General features: G+C 39.7%; 1 protein-coding gene across 10 annotated transcripts in view; it reads left to right on the top strand.

The window, feature by feature from the left end:
* COMMD1 (copper metabolism domain containing 1) overlaps positions 1-19,539 on the top strand; it is a 210,552-nt gene that overhangs the window by 82,611 nt on the left and 108,402 nt on the right. The window contains exon 3 of one of the 10 annotated variants that reach the window (XM_064276976.1): positions 12,673-12,769. The exons of 8 other annotated variants lie outside the window; for them this stretch is intronic. In XM_064276976.1, coding sequence (XP_064133046.1) covers positions 12,673-12,753 — 81 coding nt within the window. In that variant the 3' untranslated portion in view covers positions 12,754-12,769. One more of the 10 variants, XM_064276977.1, reaches the window with a different exon arrangement.

Raw genomic sequence — 19,539 nt, 5'->3', positions numbered from 1 at the left:
TGCTGAAGATAATTAAAAATTGGCTGCAGCCATACATTGACAGGGAACTGCCAGAAGTCCAAGCCGAATTCAGAAGAGAAAGTGGAATGAGGGATATTATTGCTCATATCAGATCTTGGCTGAAAACAGTGAATACAGGAGAGATGTTTACCTGTGTTTTATCAACTACACGAAGGCATTCTGCTGTGTGGATTATAACAATTATGGATAAGATTACAAAGAGCTGAAATGCCAAAAACACTTACTTGTGGTTATACAGAACCTGTACATGAATCAAGAGGCAAATGAACAGAACAAGGGGATACGGCATGGTTTAAAATCAGAAAAGATGTGCATCAGCGTTTATCCTTTCACCAGACTTGCTTGCAAAAAGTGAAGATGACTTGAGCACTTATTGATGAAGACAAAAGACTACAGACTTCACTGTGGATTACACTTGAACATAAAGAAAATAAAAATCCTTACAACTGGTTGTAAAACAGCATAATGCTGAATAGTGAAGAAATTGAAGTTGTCAACAGCGTTGTTCTACTTGGACCAACAGTCAGTGTCCATGGAAGCAGCAGTCAAGAAATCAAATGACATAATGCATTGGGAAAGTCTACTGCAAAAAGCCTCTTTAAAGTGTTAAAAAAGAAAGATGTCACTTTGATGAGTAAGGTGCGCCTGACCCAAGCCAGGGTATTTTCAATTGGATCATATGCATGAGAAAGTTGGACAATAAAAAGGGAAGATCAAAGAAAAATTGATGCATTTGAATTGTGGTGTGGTGAAGAATATTGAATATACTCAACTTTAGAGAAAGAATAGCCAGAATGCTCTTAGAAGTGAAGATGATGAGACTTTGTCTTGCTTCTTTGGACATGTTATTGGGAGAGACCAATCCCTGGAGAAGGACGTCATGCTTGGTACAGTAAAGGATTAGGAAAAATGAGGGAGACCCTCAATGAGTTGGAATAGCAATAGGTGCGACAGCGGGCTCAAACATACCAATTTTGAGGGTGCCACAGGGTCGGGCAAGGTCTCCGTGAGTCAGAGCCAACTCAGCATCAACTAACAACGTTTCTTACTTTTCAGAGCATAGTTTGCCTTTAAAACAACTTATGTCAAGTAGTTTTTTTTTTTTTATATTCTTTTGCTTTTATTTTTCATGATGAAATTAGATTTAAGAATTAAAATCCAAAAGACTAAATTAAAATATTTCAGGAAGAAAGTAAAATTCCAAAATCCTTGAGATTATGGATAACCAGCTTTGCTGAGGGTTTTTATACACCCCATCAACTTACTTTTTTGTGTGTGTGTGGTGAGAACATGAACAACAAAACTTACCGCAGTGAACAGCTTCTGCATATGTAATTCAGTGACATTGATCGTATCCTTCAGATTGTGCTGTCCTTTACCAAGTATCAGCTTACTTTTCGTTTGTGTTATATTCTTTAGAACGGGAAATTTTCTTGAGCATTGATCATCATTTTCGTCTTCACACTTCTGTGCCCCAACCCCCAAGAGATCACCAGGTTCTTTGAGTGCGTACCACCAGAAGCTTTTCCTTCTTCCAGATGTCCACGACTCACGTGGGGGTGCACTATTACGTTTAGTCGGCAGATGCCATCGTCTAACATAGAATGCCCTTTTGCCTGAAACTTCTTTTATTCATGGCTTTGGTTTCTTCTATGTTTATTTTAAATCGTTTCTAGTCTCTGGATTAAAAATTCTGGATTTCTTATTTATAACAGAAATATTTCTAGCTTTCTTTGCTTAGTCAATGACATTTGTAAAGTTGCTTTATGTTTTTTCTGTCTGTTTTATCCATAAAAGAAGTTGAAGGATTACTGAGCTTTTTATATATTTTATATGTTGGCTCGGGGATAATGGTGCCTCTGCTAAAAAACAAGCCTTTGACACATATGAGATAGCAGGCCTGTTACAGCTTTTGCCTTCCAAAAGGGATTTACAAGAAATTGAAGTAACCCTTTTATTTTTGAGGCCAAACAATACTCCAAACCCATTTTTTTGTGAAGATTTAGACACATGAGAAGATTGTCAAGTGTCCTCTGACCTTGGACTGAGGAACACTGAGTGAACAGTCTTTCACCCACTAAACATACATTGTTTTATTCAAAGATGCCAGGCCCTGTCATCATCTTGAGATTTGTCTGAGTCAGAGCCTTTGGAAATACCAGCTAAACCGGTGATACTGGATATAGCTTCAGGCAAGGGGAGTAGCTTGCATCCTGGTCAGTTGGAGATGAAACAAGACTGGCAGTGTTCGCTGAAGAGGCTTCTAACTCAGTGACACCTAGGTGGTCTCGGGGTAGCTTTTAAAAGTAAGACTTCCATGCACTGTCTTATTTCATATTTCTTTGTTTTTTGTTAGCCGCCCTCCCTTCAGTTCTTTATATATATTTTTAGAACCAAATCTCATAAGGAGTGAGGGAAGTTTTTTTTAAAGAATTTTTGTTGTCGTTTATTAGTAGCTGATGTGCAGAAAGTTGTCCCTGTTTACCTCTAATCTGTGTTAACTTGAGTTTTACCTCTGGAAGTTAGGCCCATCCAAGTCTACCTACCAAGCGATTGAAAAGTTTAGTAGGAGGAAATAGACTTTTCTACAGCTTTCACCTCCCTGCTTATATAACTAACCTGTTGCCATTGAGTTGATTCTGACTCATGGCGACCCCGTATGTATCAGAGTAGAGCTGTCCATGTGGTTTTCAATGGCAGATTTTTTGGAAGAATATCACCAGGCCTCTCTTCTGAGGCGCCTCTGGTTGGACTCAAACTCCAACCTTTTGGTTAGCGCTGAGCGTGTTAACTGTTCGCACCACCCTGGAACTCTTGCCCTCTTATGTCCAGAATATTAAATTCAGGAAGTTTTAAGTTTTGAAATACAGTAAAGCAGAAGCAAAGATGACAGAATTGATACGAGAAGGTACTGTTATTCTTCCATATGAATAGGAAGGGAAGAAGCCTCAGAGAGCTCACCCTGGGAAACTTAACAGTTCCTTTTCATCCTTCATGGTTCACATATCCTTTGATTATGGAGATTTTCTCCTGACCCCCCCTTTCTGGGAGAGGTTCCCCCTTTTATGCCACCTCTCACACTGCCTCCCTTGCGCATTTTAAAATGCCCGTCACATTTGTAGTTGCTCGTTTAATATCTGTCTCACCGGACTCTAAGGGCCATGAAAACAGGAATTGTGCGGTTGTTCTTTGCTGAATCACAGGAGCTTATCGCAGTCGCAGGCTTAGTGGTGCCAAACACCAGCTTGTTGCCTGAATGAGCAAATGAATAACCAGAGGTTATGAGAGGTTGGTAATTTAGGATGAGGGCGTGGCTAGCTCTTTCTTCTCAGAAATTTAGTTCCTGCAACTGAGAACTCCTCCCTAAAATTTACCAACCACCCTAAGTAGATACAGAGAGAAGAGCGTTAATCATGAATAATTTAGTTGTTCTGAGGGAGGGTCCTGTGTAAATGTACAAGGTAAATGGTAATCTGTTTTTTAATAACTACGGGAGCATTGAGCCATTTGTTTTCTAGGTTTATTGCACCCACTTGCTTTTTTTTTTTGTATGTTTTGTTTTTATACTTCTTTCTGGTTAAGGTCTGTATCTTTTTCTTGATGCTCGTATCACTTTATGATTTTTGTGTGAGCGTTCATTGGTTTGATCAGAAAAGACAATACAGATGTACAGGTTTTCACCACAGTACCTTGGGGAGTACATGTGCGTTTGTGTGCGGGTAGAGCCTTAGAGATGAAAATGAAAAGCGATAAAGTAATCATTTGAATGGCTTTAAACCATACCTTATAATAAGGTAAATATTATTGAACGTAGTAGCCGTGTGTCATGCGCTATGGAATTTAGGAGTGCTAGTTACCTCATTTGTGGAATGTTTTTTTTTTTTAGGGGTATGGGAGAATAAAAACATTTTCCACAGAAAAATCATGACCCTTAAGTAGTCAAGTTTGTTCTTCACTATCTTTAGGGCCTTCCTGCTGCTATCTGCCAAGTGCTCATTTTGCCTTTTTGGCTTTCCTCTTTTTTTTTTTTTTTTTCTTGTTTGTGTTAAATACTAAAAAAAAAAAATATTTTTTTTCTTTTTTTTTTTATACCAATGATTAAATTCTAAAATCTTTGCAAATTCTGGCAACTAATTTATAATCCTCTTATGTACTCTTTTCCTTCATTACGATTAACCAAGACCAGATTTTAATGTGCAGATTTTCTTAAATTTGTAGCTTATGTAACCTTCGTTCTGTTTAATTAGTCTTCATAATGCTAGGAAAGGAGAGATGTAATTTTGAAAGAGAGGTCTTTATCTGAAAATTTCTTGTAACCTGCCAGTCTACCTCCTGGCTAATCTCTTGCTTTTGCTTTCTATTGATTTCAGTTTTCTGCTTTGACTCTTTCTACTGATTTCAGCGTTGGCCTTTTATTTTTTTTCAAGCTACCAATTGCAATTGGAAATTAGAAATGCAAAAGTAGCTTTTTAATGTGTTTTATTTGGATAGTACCTTTCCTCCAAAGGGCTTCATGATTTTACAATGAGTGTCTTACTTGTTTTGTTGGCATTTTTCCAAAATAGACTTGAGGACTGCAGTTATTCTCTTTCTTTTTTTGCATTCCTTTTCTCAAAGGGTAAACCAAGCATTGTGGAATAACAGCCAGTGTAAAAAGAGGAGGAGAAAGACATAACAAGTTCCTTCCATTCCTCCCCTGTTGCCTACCCAACAGTCAGGTGAGAATGGGCTTCCAGTCGTTTGTGTGTAGGATCTCCAAGGAGCAGGCTCCCACTCCTGAGAAGAATTACCTATTAAATTGTAGACAGTTTAACCAGTTGCCCTCCAGTCCATTCTGACTCATGGAGACCCCATTTGTGTCAGGGAAGAACTGTATTCCACAGAGTTTTCTTTTTGAAAACTGTGTTTATTTTGTTGTTGCTGTTCAGAATATAACAGTAAAACAGAAACCAATTCTCCATAGGATTTTTAATGACTGATTTTTTCAAAAGTAGATTACCAGGCCTTTCTTCCAAAGCACCCGAGTGGACTCAAACCTACAACCTTTCATTTAGCAGCCGAGCATGTTAAACCATTTGTATCACCCAAAGAAACCAAAACCCAAACCCATTGCCATCAAGTCGATTCTGACTCATAGTGACCCTATAGGACGAGTAGAACTGCCCCATAGAGCTTCCAAGGAGTGGCTGGTGGATTTGAACTGTTGACCTTTTGGTTGGCAGCCTTAGCTCTTAACCACTGCGCCACCAGGGCTCCTTTGTGCCACCCAGGGACAAGTAAATCTTTAGAGGGCTTCTGTCAACACTTCATGTTCATTTGATCTGTGATACAGACATTGAGTAACTGGGATTATTAGTTTCATTTTTACAGAAGAAGAAATTGAAGCCTGGATAAGTCACGTAACTTTATTTTATTTTGGAAACTCTCGTGGCATAGTGGTTAAGAACTACAGCTGCTAACCGAAAGGTCTGCAGTTCAAGCCCACGATTCACTCCTTGGAATCCCTATGGGGTAGCTCTCCTCTGTTCTATATGGTCATATTTTAGTTATTTTTTTAACAAGTGCTAAAAGTGACTAGTGCTATACTACACAGGATACAGAAAAATAGAGAACTTGGCCTGGCTAGGGTGATAAGACAGACATTGTGTATACAATGCCTACCAACAAAGCTTATGATAACGTGGCCTGAAGGACTGTGGACAGAAAACCAGTTGACACCAACTCGTGGTGCCCCCATGTGTTTCAGAGTGGAGCTGTGCTCTGTGGTGCCCCCGTGTGTCTCGGAGTGGAGCTGTGCTCTGGGGTGCCCCCGTGTGTCTCGGAGTGGAGCTGTGCTCTGGGGTGCCCCCGTGTGTCTCGGAGTGGAGCTGTGCTCTGGGGTGCCCCCGTGTGTCTCGGAGTGGAGCTGTGCTCTGGGGTGCCCCCGTGTGTCTCGGAGTGGAGCTGTGCTCTGGGGTGCCCCCGTGTGTCTCGGAGTGGAGCTGTGCTCTGGGGTGCCCCCGTGTGTCTCGGAGTGGAGCTGTGCTCTGGGGTGCCCCCGTGTGTCTCGGAGTGGAGCTGTGCTCTGGGGTGCCCCCGTGTGTCTCGGAGTGGAGCTGTGCTCTGGGGTGCCCCCGTGTGCCTTGGAGTGGAGCTGTGCTCTGTACGGTTTTGAATTTCTGATCTTTCAGAAGCAGATCACCAGGCCTTTCTTCCTAGGCTACCCTGGGTAGACTCGAACCTCCAAACTTTCAGTTAGCAGCTGAGCGCATTACCACTTGTACACCTAGGGACTCCTGATAAGGAAGAGACAGGCTTAAACTTGAGCAAGTCCAGTACTGCAATGTCACGCCACCCCATGTCGTTCTAGTGTTTTCTCATTAATGAGTTTCTGGTTTTATTAAGACTCTGGCATACTCAACTTGTGTTCTGCTTCCGTGGACATGGGTATTGCAGTGGGGAAGGTAGGGGATGGTGGCTTGGGTTTTGAATTTGGAGCTATGCTTTCTTTTAAAAGCCTTGCCCAGGATGTAGTGTACGAAGTATGATTAATGTGTTCTTATTGTCATTATCGCTTATTGTCAGCATTTACTGGAATTGCATGAGTAAGTCTAACAGGGAAATCCCAAATCATGATCCATGTGGACTGACGTGGGAAGGACTTAGAAAGAAATCAGCATCGGTGTTTCTTCCCAAATGAATACTCCAGAGTAGTGCTCCTCAACCTGTAATATGCCTGTGAAACATCTGTAAATATTAAAATGTAGGCTCTGATTTAATAGGGTCTGGAGTGAGGCCTGAGATTCTGCATTTCTCTCAAACTTCTAGGTGATGCTCAATGTGCTGGTCCACGGATCACACGCTGGATGGCTACATGAGACATTAGATTGTTACATAAATAAGTATCACTATTCTCTCACCAAAAAGAGGACTAATTTTTAATAGACTTCCCACATTGTATTTATAATTTTTCTTTTTAATTATAAAAGTGATAAAACTAACATTGGAGAAAATTTGAAAAATAGAGTAAAAAAAGAGAAATATCTAGTACTATTCCACCACCCCAGTGAGTCGCCAGTGTTGTGCGCTTTTTCTTCCAGGGATTTACCCGGTGAGCCTTTGTTAAACACCCTTAAACGCTGGAGATGCAGGATACGATTTTGTATCTGCTTTTGTTGCAAAAAAAGAAGGAAAATTTTCCGTTCATTTTTTTTTCTTTCTCATTTTACTTGTTTTCTCTATTGCTGCATTTTGTTGTTTAGCCTCCAACAGTTCTGTGGGAGATGGAATTTATTACTCAGGAAGAGGCCGGCTGAGAGAGGTCAGGGGTCACGTGCCTTGCTGTAGAGACTTCATTTTGTAAACTGACTTCTGTCATGTGACAGTTAAAAACATACTTCTGATCACTGGGAAGAGCTAAGAGGAGAAAAGAAGCCCTGGTGGCGCCGTGGTTACGCATTTGGGAGCTAACCAAAAGGTCAGCAGTTCGAATCCACCAGCAGCTCCTTGGAAGCCCTATGGGGCAGTTTGCTCTGTCCTGTAGGGTTGCTGGGGGTCAGAATCGACTCGATGGCAACTGGTTTTTTTACGGTGAGAAAAGTCTGCCCTTATTTTGATTATCTTTCTCCTTGAAAGACTTGTGACTGACGTTTTTGGGACTTGAAGTAGTCAAGGAACATGGCGTGGCATTGTTATTTAAAATTAAACTTTTATTTTCTTAAAGACATACCTTTCTTCCTTATAATTGGAAGCTCAGTGACAAGTGTGGAATTAAAGGTATACCTTCATCCATGTAGGTTCTAAAAATCTGAGTGAACTGAATATTTGTAATATTGAATTTTATTTTCCATTCACGTTTATTATTAGCTCAGAAATGTCATTTAATAACAAGATTGTAAAGAAATGTATTTGCAGATTGTTAGAGAATATTGCTCTTCGATCTGGGCTTTTGATGCAGCTTATTTATCTTATTACCTGCTTACCATAGGGAGACTCAGAACATCTCATAACAGGCTTTTAAATCCACAAACAATTAGCTTTTACTTTGGAGTCTTGATTGTTTAAAAAATCCATTTGACTTCTAAGCTGCCTGTTATGGACTGAATCATTTCCGCCCAAAATGTTGTTGTTAGATGCCGTCAAGTTGATTCTGACTCACAGCTACCCTATGTACAATAGAACGAAACACTTCCCGGTCCTGCGCCATCGTCACCATCCTTGTTATGCCCGTTGTTACGGCCCCTGAGGCAATGTATCTTGTTGAGGGTCATCCTCTTTTCTCTCTGACCCTCTACTCTACCAAGTGTGATGTCCTCCTCCAGGGCCAGGTTCCTCCTGATAACATGTCCAAAGTTTGTGAGATGAACCAAAGTCGCCCTCCTCGCTTCTAATGAGCATTCTGGCTTCACTTCTTCCCAGACAGATTTGTTAGTTCTTCTGACAGTCCTTGGTATATTCAGTACTCTTCGCCAACACCATAATTCAAAGGCATCAACTCTTCTTCAGTCTTCCTTATTCATTGTCCAGCTTTCACATGCATATGAGGTGATTGAAAATACCAAAGCATCTTAATCCTTAAAATGACATCTTTGCTTTTTAACACTTTGAAGAGATCTTTCTCAGCAGATTTGCCCAATGCAATGCATAGTTTGAATTCTTGACCGTTTCCATGGGCACTGCTTGTGAATCTAAGTAAAATGAAATCCTTGACAGCTTCAATCTTTTCTCCATTTATCATGATGTTGCTCATTGGTCCAGGTGTGAGGATTTTTGTTTTCTTTATGTTGAAGTGTAATCCATACTGAAGGCTGTGCTCTTTGATCTTCATTAGTAAGTGCTTCAAGTCCTCTTCACTTTCAGCAAGCAAGGTTGTGTCATCTGCATAACACAGGTTGTTAACGAGTCCTCCTCTAATCCTGATGCCCCGTTTTTCTTCATACAGTTCAGCTTCCCAGATTATTTGCTCAGCGTACAGATTGAATAGGTATGATGAAAGGATACAAGCCTGATGCACACCTTTCCTGACTTTAAACCAGTCAGTATCCCCTTGTTCTGTTTGAACAACTGCCTCTTGGTCTAAGTACAGGTTCCTCATGAGCACAATTAAGTGTTCTGGAATTCTCATTCTTCGCAGTTTTATCCATAATTTGTTATGATCACACAGTCGAATGCCTTTACATAGTCAATAAAACACAAGTAAATATCTTTCTAGTATTCTCTGCTTTCAGCCAGGATCTATCTGACATCCACATACTCTTCTGAACCTGGCTTGAATTTCTGGCAGTTCCCTGTTGATGCATTGCTACAACCGCTTTTGAATGATCTTCAGCAAAATTTTACTTGTGTGTGTTATTAATGATATTGTTTGATAATGTCTGCATTCTGTTGGATTACCTTTCTTTGGAATGGTGCAAATGTGGATCTCTTCCAGTCAGTTGGCCAAGTAGCTGTCTTCCAAATTTCTTGGCACAGATGAGCGAGCACTTCCAGCGCAGCGTCCATTCGTTGAAACGTCTCAATTGGTGTTCCGTCAGTTCTGAAGCCTTGTTTTTCGCCAGTGCTTTCAGTGCAGCTTGGACCTCTTCTTTCATCAGCTCTCGATCATATGCCACCTCCTGAAATGGTTGAATGTTGACCAGTTCTTTTTGGTATAGTGACTCTGTGTATTCCTTCCAGCTTCTTTTCATGCTTCCCGTGTTGTTTAGTATTTTCCCTGTAGAGTCCGTCAGCATTGCAACTTGAGGCTTTAATTTTTTTTCAGTTCTTTCAGCTTGAAAAATACCAAGCACGTGCTTCCTTTTTGGTTTTCTATTTTCAGATCTTTGCGTATTTCATTATGATACTTTGTCTTTTCAAGCCGACCTTTGAAATCTGCTGTTCAGCTCTTTGACTTCATCATTTCTTCCTTTTGTTTTAGCTAATCTATGTTCAAGAGAAAGTTTCAGAGTCTCTTCTGCTGTCTATTTTGGTCTTTCTTTCCTGTGTTTTTAGTGACCTCTTGCTTTCTTCATGTATGATGTCCTTGATGCCATTCCACCATTCAAAATATGTGTTGTAAACCCTAACCTCTATTCCTGTGGTTATAATCTCATTTGGGAATAGGTTGTCTTTGTTATGTTAATGAGGCAGGATTACTGTAGGGTGTATCTTGAGTCAGTCTCTTCTGAGACATAAAAAAAGATTAAAAAGAGAGAGAGATGGGGTAAGATAGATGCTAAGACACGTAAAGATCTCCCAGTAGCAGAAGCTCAGAAGAGACAAGGCCCTTCCTCTAGAGCTGACACAGAGAGAAAACCTCCCCCTAGAGCTGGCACCCTGAATTCGGACTTCTAGCCTCTTAAACTGTGAGAAAATGAAACTGTTTGTTAAAGCCACCCACTTGTTAAATTTGTTTTATAGCAGCACTTGATGAGTAAGACACCACCTGAGGTCTCTAAAGTTTCAGTGAAGCATGTATACTTCTCTAATTGCAACTCACAATTGGTGAAACGCATCAATTTTAAAAAATTGTAGAGTCATTTCAAAGAGTTGTTAAGAAATTGTATTACTGTGCTGAAATGTTAACATTTTTCAGCTATGCATCCTAATTGTCATTCTAAAAAGTCGGTGACTTAGAACAAACTTTCTTCAGCTCATCTCTGGTCTTTATCTTCTAATGGCACTTTAATCTTTCAAGTCTCTTGATATATTTCTAATAGACAAATTTCTGAGTGTGGTTAAACAGTGTACCTCATTGGTTATTTAGCCCTGTAATGATGTTAAGAATGATTCTTTTATGGATTTCCTGAGTGACTCTTTCAGGAAAGGATTTTTTAAGTCTCCTGTGGTTATATCAAGGAGTCCTAGTGGAGCAGTGGTTAAGCACTCAGCTGCTAACCAAAATGTCAGTGGTTTGAACCCACCAGCTACTACATGGGAGAAAGATATGGCAGCCTGCTTCCGTAAAGACTATAGCCTTGGAAACCCTAGAGGTCAGTTCTACTGTGTTCTGTAGGGTTGCTGTGAGTCAGAAATCAACTCAGTGGCAATGGGTTTGGTTTGGGGTTTTTTTTTTTTTTTTTATGGTTATATCATAATCGGTGCCATTTGGGCATCCTGGAATTGATTGAGAGCAACGCTGTGAATAGTCCAAAGGTTTTTAAAGCCATATGTTCAATAAAACATGTTAATGGTTCTGTAAGCTTATGTACTCTGTCAAGTCATCAGTGTGATTGGGCTTCATAGCAACTGTCAGCATTCTGTGTCTATACCAAAGACCTTCTCAGTCAGCTGAGCCCACTGTTTAAAAGAGTCTAGTGTATGTGTACAAACCACCCTTCAACCTGCCAAGTTAAATTGGAGGAAGGAGTAGTAATTAAAAGTTCCTCATCTCCTTTCTCAGAGTATATCATCTCCTAACAGTGTGCTTCCAGTGGGATGATTGTACAGCTCACTCAAAACTAACCATCCTGTTTTTCCTTATCCGTTATGTCTGTTGGGATTAAGATCGGCTCCAAGTAACAGATATCTACATTAACAAAGGCTTTAAAAAGATTGAAGTCTGTTTCTCTTTTATGTGAAAGTCCATACATAGGCACTGCTCCATGTAGTCTCCAGAGTCTCCCTGACTTTCCTGTCAGATCACTCAGTTGTCCTAGGCTGTTCTCCTTCTCCTCGTGGTTCAGGAGTCCATTATGTCCACATCTCAGACATTGGATGGAGGAAGGGTCAAAGGGTACGTATCTCCTGTCTTTTAAAGAAAATTCTTTAAAGTGGTCGCAATAATGCTTCCATTTATATCCCATTGACTAGAACTTATATGGCCATTCCTTGGTGCAAGGCAGAGAGGGACCTGTCTTTGTTCTGGTTTGTTACTATGGAAGAAGGGAAGATGGACACTGAGGGACAAATGGCAGTCTTTCGCACTCAACCATGGTTCCTGTTTCATCTACTGGCTTTCAGCAATTTCGGGATGATTTGCCTAGGTGCGGGTTTCTTTGTATTTATCCTGCTTGGAGTTCACTGTACTTCTTGAATTTGAACATTTGTGTTTTACCAATTTGGAAACCTTCTGGTCTTTTTTTTTCCAAACACTTTTTCTGCCTCATTTCCTCGCTCTGATTCTCTTGTGGGAATGCAGTTACACGTATGTGAAATCTTTTCATATTGTTCCACATGTTTCACGGGCTCTCTTCTTTAAAAAAAATTCTTTTTTTCTCTCTTTTCTTCAAGCTGGACAATTTCTATCAACTCTTTAAACTTCTGTCATCTCTAATCTGGAGTTTTGCCCATTTGGAGAATTTTTATGTCGGTTATTGTATTTTTTAGCTTTAGCATTTAAATTTGGCTCTTTGTACAGTTTCTGTTTCTCTGCAGATATTTCCTATTTGTGCATTCATTTCAAACATCTTTTTCTGTACACTTTAAGCATAGTTATAATAGTAGCTTTATCTGCTAATTCCAACATCTGGGCATTTCAAGCTTGGTCTCTATCCATCATCTTCTCTCTTGAGTATGTGTCACCTTTTCCTGTTTCTTCATATGTCTAATAATTTTGGATTGCGTAGTGGACATTGTGGATGATACATTGTAGATACTATGGATTCTGTTAGGACTCTTGTGGATTATTGATTTTTTGTGTTATCAGGCAATTAATTTGACAGAATCTAACACCAAACTCTGTCTCCCCTGCAGTGGGTAGCAACTGAAGTCTCCGTTCTGATCTTTCAGCTTTATCTGTACGGCTTGGAGTCTTCTCCATGCATGCAGAGTTAACTTGTCAGCCACAAATGTAAGTAGCGTTTATATGTAGACAGTGGGGTTGATTCTCTTGTGTTCTCTCTTTTTTAGCACTTTCTATCAATTTCTGGCTGGTATGGTAGCCTCACTCTCTGTCCTCTTAGTTCTTCAAGCCAGTAGTACTGCAAATTTTTACCCAAGTTTTAGTTACCAATTCAGCACTGACCGGAGCCTGCCCACTGGCACACAGCTGTTTAAAATTTAAAAGGTTAGGGGAACAGACTTATCCAGGGAATGTCATTTCCTAGGTGTTGACTCCCCAGCAATTCCTGTCTGCTTTTGATGGCTTTTCAGTGCCTTCACATAGTTGTGAGTTTGTTGTTATTGTTGTTTCCCCTGTCCAGTGTTTATAATTTTCCTCTGCAGGATAATACGTTCAATATAAGCTACTCCACCATTAGTGGAAATAGAATGTTTTGCTTTGGCTTTTAAATAATTTTTCCTAAAAATCCACTTAAAGCTGTTTTTGAACAAGAGAACAAGGAAAAAGGCCTCCACGCAATGACTTAGGTAGGGTTCTTGTCCTTGGCCATTCTGGAGACTGAAGACACAGGTTCTATTGATATTCTATATCCATTATTAAAAACTGGAAATAAGAAGGCAACATGATATAGCGGAAAGACCTGAGAGTGGGTGTCAAAGAAATCTAGACTGTAGTACCAGCTGTTGCATTAACCAGGCACTCTTCCATGATTCCAATGTTAATTTAAATTATTTGCTTCAAAAATTTGAGAAACAAAATGACCCCATGTATTTGTATTTTAAGTTTCATTAGTACCCTCCTATGGCTTTACGTGGACTTTTCAGTGTTAATAAAAAGTGGTGTTTTAAATATTAGTTGTAACTAATGTTAGTATTTGAGATAGTATTTGGGTTCAAAGAATTTAAGTTGTGAGAATAGCAAAAAACAGCACAATGAAAAGCAAAAAGCAGTGTTTATGGGAATTGGGGGCGGTTCCCTGAAAGAAGAAAGTAGAGCACTATGCTAGGTGCTCACAGTTTCAACTTTATGAAATGTGCGTATACACCCACATTTATGCACCATATTAATGTCAGGACCATATTTATGCAAATAACGTCTGCCTTCTAGGTTTGTTTGCCAAGCACTCCCCACACCAAGGTATTTTTGTAAGCACGCTATGCTAATTTCTTTGCAAACAAACCTAGAAGGTGCGCAATGTTTACCTAAAAAATGCAGTTAATTATATCTACAATTAGCTTCATTTTTAGACTTAAATTACTTAATTCTTATCAAAGGTTAGCGGAAGAAATAGTGCAGTTTATTTTTAGATTTTTCTGGTCCTGTGGAGCCCATGAATTTGTCATACTTCGTACGTTGTCCTGGCGGGATGCTGATGGCAATGCATCTGCTACTTGTGATGTGATGTCGTCACCATCTAGGAGCGAAATAATGTATCACCCGCCAGCCGTGTTCATTTGATAAGACAGAGCAACAAGCAACGAGGCATACCTGTTTTACCAGCTGTTGTTGAGTAAGGGTGAAGCTGTGAAACACATCGCACCTGAACCTCCCTGGATAATAAACTCAACTCTCATTGAGGTGTGCGCTTTGAGTTGTTTTTCCAAAAGCAAGCGTGTTTGTACAGATCTCTTTTAAATCTTCTTGTGTCTAATGCCTTGCCTTTATAAGGAAAAATGCCTAGATAATGATGTGTTTTAGAAGCTGACAAATCTCAAAAAAAATTTTTTACGCTTTGCTTTTTGCTTTTCATTGTGCTTAGTTTTTTCTACCCTCACAGCTCAAATTCTATGGACTCCAAAGGGTATTTCAAATACAAAGATTTTTGTTGTTGTTGTTCGTGCTGTCGAGTCGGCTCCAACTCATAACGACCCTATGTACAACGGTTCCGACTCATAGCGACCCTGTGTACAACAGAACGGAACACTGCATGGTCTTGTGCCAAGCTCACAGTCGTTGTTTAAGTCCATTGTTGCAGCCACTGTGTCAGTCCATCTCTTTGAGGGTCTTCCTCTTTTTCACTGACCCTCCACTTCACCAGGCGTGATATCCCTCTCCAGGAACTGGTTCCTCCTGATAACATGTCCAAAACAAAGTACGTGAGATGAAGTCTCGCCATCCTCGCTTCTAAGGAGCATTCCGGCTATACTTCTTCCAAGACAGACTTGTTCGTTTTCTGGCATTAGTTGCATCTGATGTTATAAAAACGCTTCCTTCTAAAGAGTGAAGGAAAGCAAGGAATTAGGAATTTAAGTTCTAAGCATTTTTGTCTTCTTTTTTAAAAAAATAATATTGTGTTTTCAGTAAAAGTTTACACAGCAAATTAGGTTCCCATCTGGACAGTTTTTACACAGGTTGTCCAGTGACATTAGTTACATTTTTCACAATGTGTCAACATTCTCATTAATTGTGTCCTTGTTCTGTTTTCAGTACTCTAGCTTCCCTGCCTCCCTTGTCTACTTATCTTTGTTTTTTAGGAATTGTTGACCTTTTGGTCCCGTATAGATTTTTTTTTTAATGGAGCCTCATACTTATGGTTAATATCCTTTATTTTGTGTGCCAGTGTTATTTCACTATAAGGTAATCCCAAGGGATAATTTTGGTTTATGTCTTAAAGAACATTTTAGGGCAGTAATCTCAGGGAATTGTCCAGTCTCAACTGGCCCAGTAAGTCTGGACTTTTTAAGAACTGGAGTTCTGTTTCACATTTTTCTCCTCTTCTGTCCGGTCCTGATCGGAACGGTCGGTAGTGGTAGGCAGGTGCTGTCTAATTTTTCTAGTCTCAGGGTAGAGGTGACTGTGGCTTGTGCAGTCTGTTAGCCCTGTAGATTAGTTTCTTCTCTGAGACTTTAGTTTCCTTCTTTCTCTTTTGCTCCTTACCAGTAGAGACCAATAGTTGTGTCTTAGATGGCTGTTTGCAAGCTTTTTTAAGACCCCGGATGCTACTCACCTCACTAGGGTGCAGAACGTGACCTTTGTGGTACCAGTTGACGGAGTTGTCCCATGAGGCTAAAGACCTAAGCCTTCAAACCCAGAAAAGCATTCTTGAAAGGTGTTTGGTTATGTCTGAGAAGTATCTGTAACTGTGTCCTCTGTGAATATTTATGCGTGGACAAATATCTGCGCGTACATGTACATCCTAAGTATTTTCTCTTCGTGATGAAGTAATGACTGTGGGGTTACCTCTGATGAAGTGCTCTGGTACATGATAATATTGAATCGGAGACCACTGAAGACCATCTTGGAGTAGAGGAATGCAGATATTTGAATAAATTGTTTGTTTTAACAGCAACTTTAGGTTGTTACAGAGTTGATGACCTCAAAACAGTGTGTCTCCATTTGCTTAGAATGCTGTGCTAATTAAAGAACAGAATTAAAAAGAATTGCTGTGGTTCTTTCTCTTCAGAACTGTGAAGAGGCTGAGATTTTAGCCTTCTTGCAAGCTAACAAGTTAGCCTGAGGCAGTTTTGTAAACACTAGCAGAAGACAGGAAACTCCCAGGTCAGAGACAAGGGCATACTCTATCACTTGGGGCGCCAACGGTAGCCCTAGTGTCAGCATTTGCGCCACTTGCCTGAGCCCCGTTCTCGCAGGGTGAGGCGAAGAGGGCCAGGTGGCGTTTGCACGTGCAGTGGAGAGCATCCTACAAGAGAAATGCTGAGCTTAGGTGGGCTCTGCGCCACATTTCATTACACTGTACAGTACAAATCTGCCCTCTGCCCAGGAGGGAGACAATGCCTCTATCGTACTGACATTCTTGGAAAGAAATTCTGGAACAAAGGAAGTCAGTGCTTCTGGTCACAAATCATCCAGAAATTTGAGAGACCTGTGGAGAACTGTCTTCATTTCTGTCCTTTAAGATTTTTATTTTAACATAATATTAGATGGTTAACATATCCAAGACAAAACAGTGTATGCCTTCAGCTGAGTGAGTGGTTTTTTTCTTTCCCTTTTTAAACAATATTTGACTAGTATGTTGTGTCTGTAGTACTTTTAATTTTTCCAAAGCCCAGTTACATGTTTTTGTGTTATCTTTATTCTCTCTGTGAAGTTAATAGAGCAAGCAGCGTCAGTATTTAACAGAAGAAAAATTGAGACACAGAGTATTAGCAATGTAAGTATTCTGATTACCAGTCCTATATTCTTTACTAAACCTAATAATCCAAGTCTCTATTATCTCTTTGCAGACTTCTCATTCAGTCTGTTTGAAGCTTGCCATAAAATGATTCTTTTGTAAACATAAGCCAAGTATCGCTCCTGATTTTAGTACTTACAGATGTTAAGTCTTTCTAGTTTTTATCATCCTAGCATATAGCAAATGCTCAATAAATATTTCTTAAGTGACTAATGATTGAACGAGATAGCTTTTCTTATAGTAAAGTCCAATTATTAAGGTCTAGAACCTGGGACTGTGTGCTTTGAGCATTGTTGCTACATTAATTACTCTACTTCGGGGTAAGGTATTGGGCCTGCATACTTGCTAGAATTTTCTGTATACAAATGTAAACTTAATCTGTTTTGTATAAACCCTGCCATTAATATAATATGGGCATTTTTCTTTGAGATTGGAGCAGCCATTAGCCATTCTAGAACATCAGAATTAGCTGTGGTAGTAGTTCCCAGTTAATTTGGCTGGTGTTAGGAAGTGAAACTGACATTGTTCAGGCTTAATTTTAGTTGACTAAGAGTCCGTGTCCTCATTTCTATTGGAAGATAAAGTTGGAGAGAGGACAACTGGGTTATTTAATTATTTACTACGATTATTTCCTGAAATAGTAGGAAACCCCCCTTCCTTTTTTTTCTATTGTGCTCTAACTCTTCAGATGATCTTTGTTTGGAGTTTAATAACTTGCATTCTAGGTAGAGGCAAGAGGAGAGAACAGAGTATCTGCATGAAACTGAATATGGAAACGTCTGTGCTCCCAGGGGACAGTGAGGGGAAATTTTGACTACAGCTGTTTCACTCCCATAATGACTGATCAGGGATGCAAATCAAGACCAAATCTGTACAGGTTTGATGACTGATTTGTTGTTGCTGAAGTCCTAGGTTCAAGTTTCAATATTCAGATGTGGAAAAAAGGATGCAACCTGGTCCTCATGAGTATTTAAAATTAGTCTCCGAAAGGCAAAATCAGAATAAATCTTTTATTTGTGTAGCCTGCTCAAGGTATTTTTAAATGTTTTCTCACTTGATCTTTAGTAATCCTATGAGGTAGGTATCATAATCCCCAAGACACATGGGGGTATGTGATTAGGTTTGATGATAGAACTCCTACCAGAATTGGTATCTGTTGATTCTTGGTCTCATATTCTATTTATAGGATGCTGATTACTCTCTCAGATGTCTGTTAATGAAGAAACATGCTGTTCACAGTGTAGCTACCGAAGCAAAGCCATTAAGTTTGTGGTCCCAGTTAATTGTGAAAGGATAAACACATAGATCAATGGAATAGAATAGAAAGTCCAAAAATAGACCCACACATATATGGTCAGTGATTTTCAGCTAAGGTGCAAAGATGATTCGATGGAGAAGAGATAGTCTTTTCAAGAAATGGGCCTGGGACAATAAGAGAGTCCCAAAAGTAGACTTTCTAGTGCAAAGAGTATGTGTGTTTTAACTTTTAATAGCTATTGTTGAATCGCTTTTCAAGGCTGGAATAATTCCCACTTTCCCCAGTGTATTCGTTTCTGTAACAAGGTACCACAAACCAGATGGCTTACAACAACTGAAATTGATTGTCTCATGGTTCTGGTGGGTAGGAGTCCAAAACCAAGGTGTCCGTTGGACAGTGTTCTGTCTGAAGGCTCTAGAGGAGGCCTTCCTAGACAAGCCTCTCCAGCTTCTGGTGGTAGCCTTGCTACCTTCCAGCAGAACCTCATTTATAAAAACGGGCAGATCAGATTTGGCCTGTGGGCCAACCCTTGCCAGTTCTTCTTCAGGAGTAGCCCTACCACCTTTTCCTCCTCTGTTCCCTTTCCTTTATTTTATTTTATTTTTGGATGAGTCTAAGCTACTGTTCTTACAGAATGTCTCATGTTTAGAATGTCTTACCGCTTCCTCAAGCGTCACTTCATTTGTTCTTTTTTGTTCCTGGGTTTCCTGCAACGTAGAAGCTAAATTTGATTAGGTTCAGATTAAATATTTTTGGCAAGAATAACTCATAGGTAAATTTTTTAACAGATATTTTGCTGAAGGGAAGGAAGAAGAAAAAATTTCAGGGCGTAAAGCTCTGTAGATAATGGGTGCAGCTCATGGCCAAGCTCTTACAGGACTCAGCACATGAGAAAGATGTGGCCAGAACAGAGGTGGAAAAATATTCCCAGGCCCTGGAGATGAAGGGGTTTTAAGTTTTTATGGAACCATTCCTGTCTGTTTACTGTTCGTTAATGGACAGTATTGCACTCAGAGGACTCGGTCTAATTGGCTACTGGAATTCTGATTTTAAAAAGCTCAATTAAGTATCTTTTTATTCCTTCCTAAATAAGACAAAACTTTAAAACTTTGAATGGTTTCTGGCTTTTTATTTTGTTTTTTCTCATAGAGTCAGCATCTAAATACAACTTCAATTTTCATAAATCAGGAGAGCAGATGGCTTATAGGCTGACTTCCTAATTCATTATTAAATATTCAGCTTTATGACATCTCTCAAAAACATATTTGATCTTTTTTGTAATTAGGTGAAAATGGGCCAGCGTCAGTTGTTTTCTAAGTGGTTTTCTTTTCTCTAGGTGGGAACCATTATTCTTATTAACATGCCTTGTTTTACTCATATTCTGTTGAA

Source organism: Loxodonta africana, chromosome 26, assembly GCF_030014295.1.
Source record: "Loxodonta africana isolate mLoxAfr1 chromosome 26, mLoxAfr1.hap2, whole genome shotgun sequence".
Classification (NCBI taxonomy): Eukaryota; Metazoa; Chordata; class Mammalia; order Proboscidea; family Elephantidae; genus Loxodonta; species Loxodonta africana.
The sequence above is the reverse complement of the archived record's forward strand: the minus strand, read 5'-3'. Positions and strand labels throughout refer to the sequence as shown.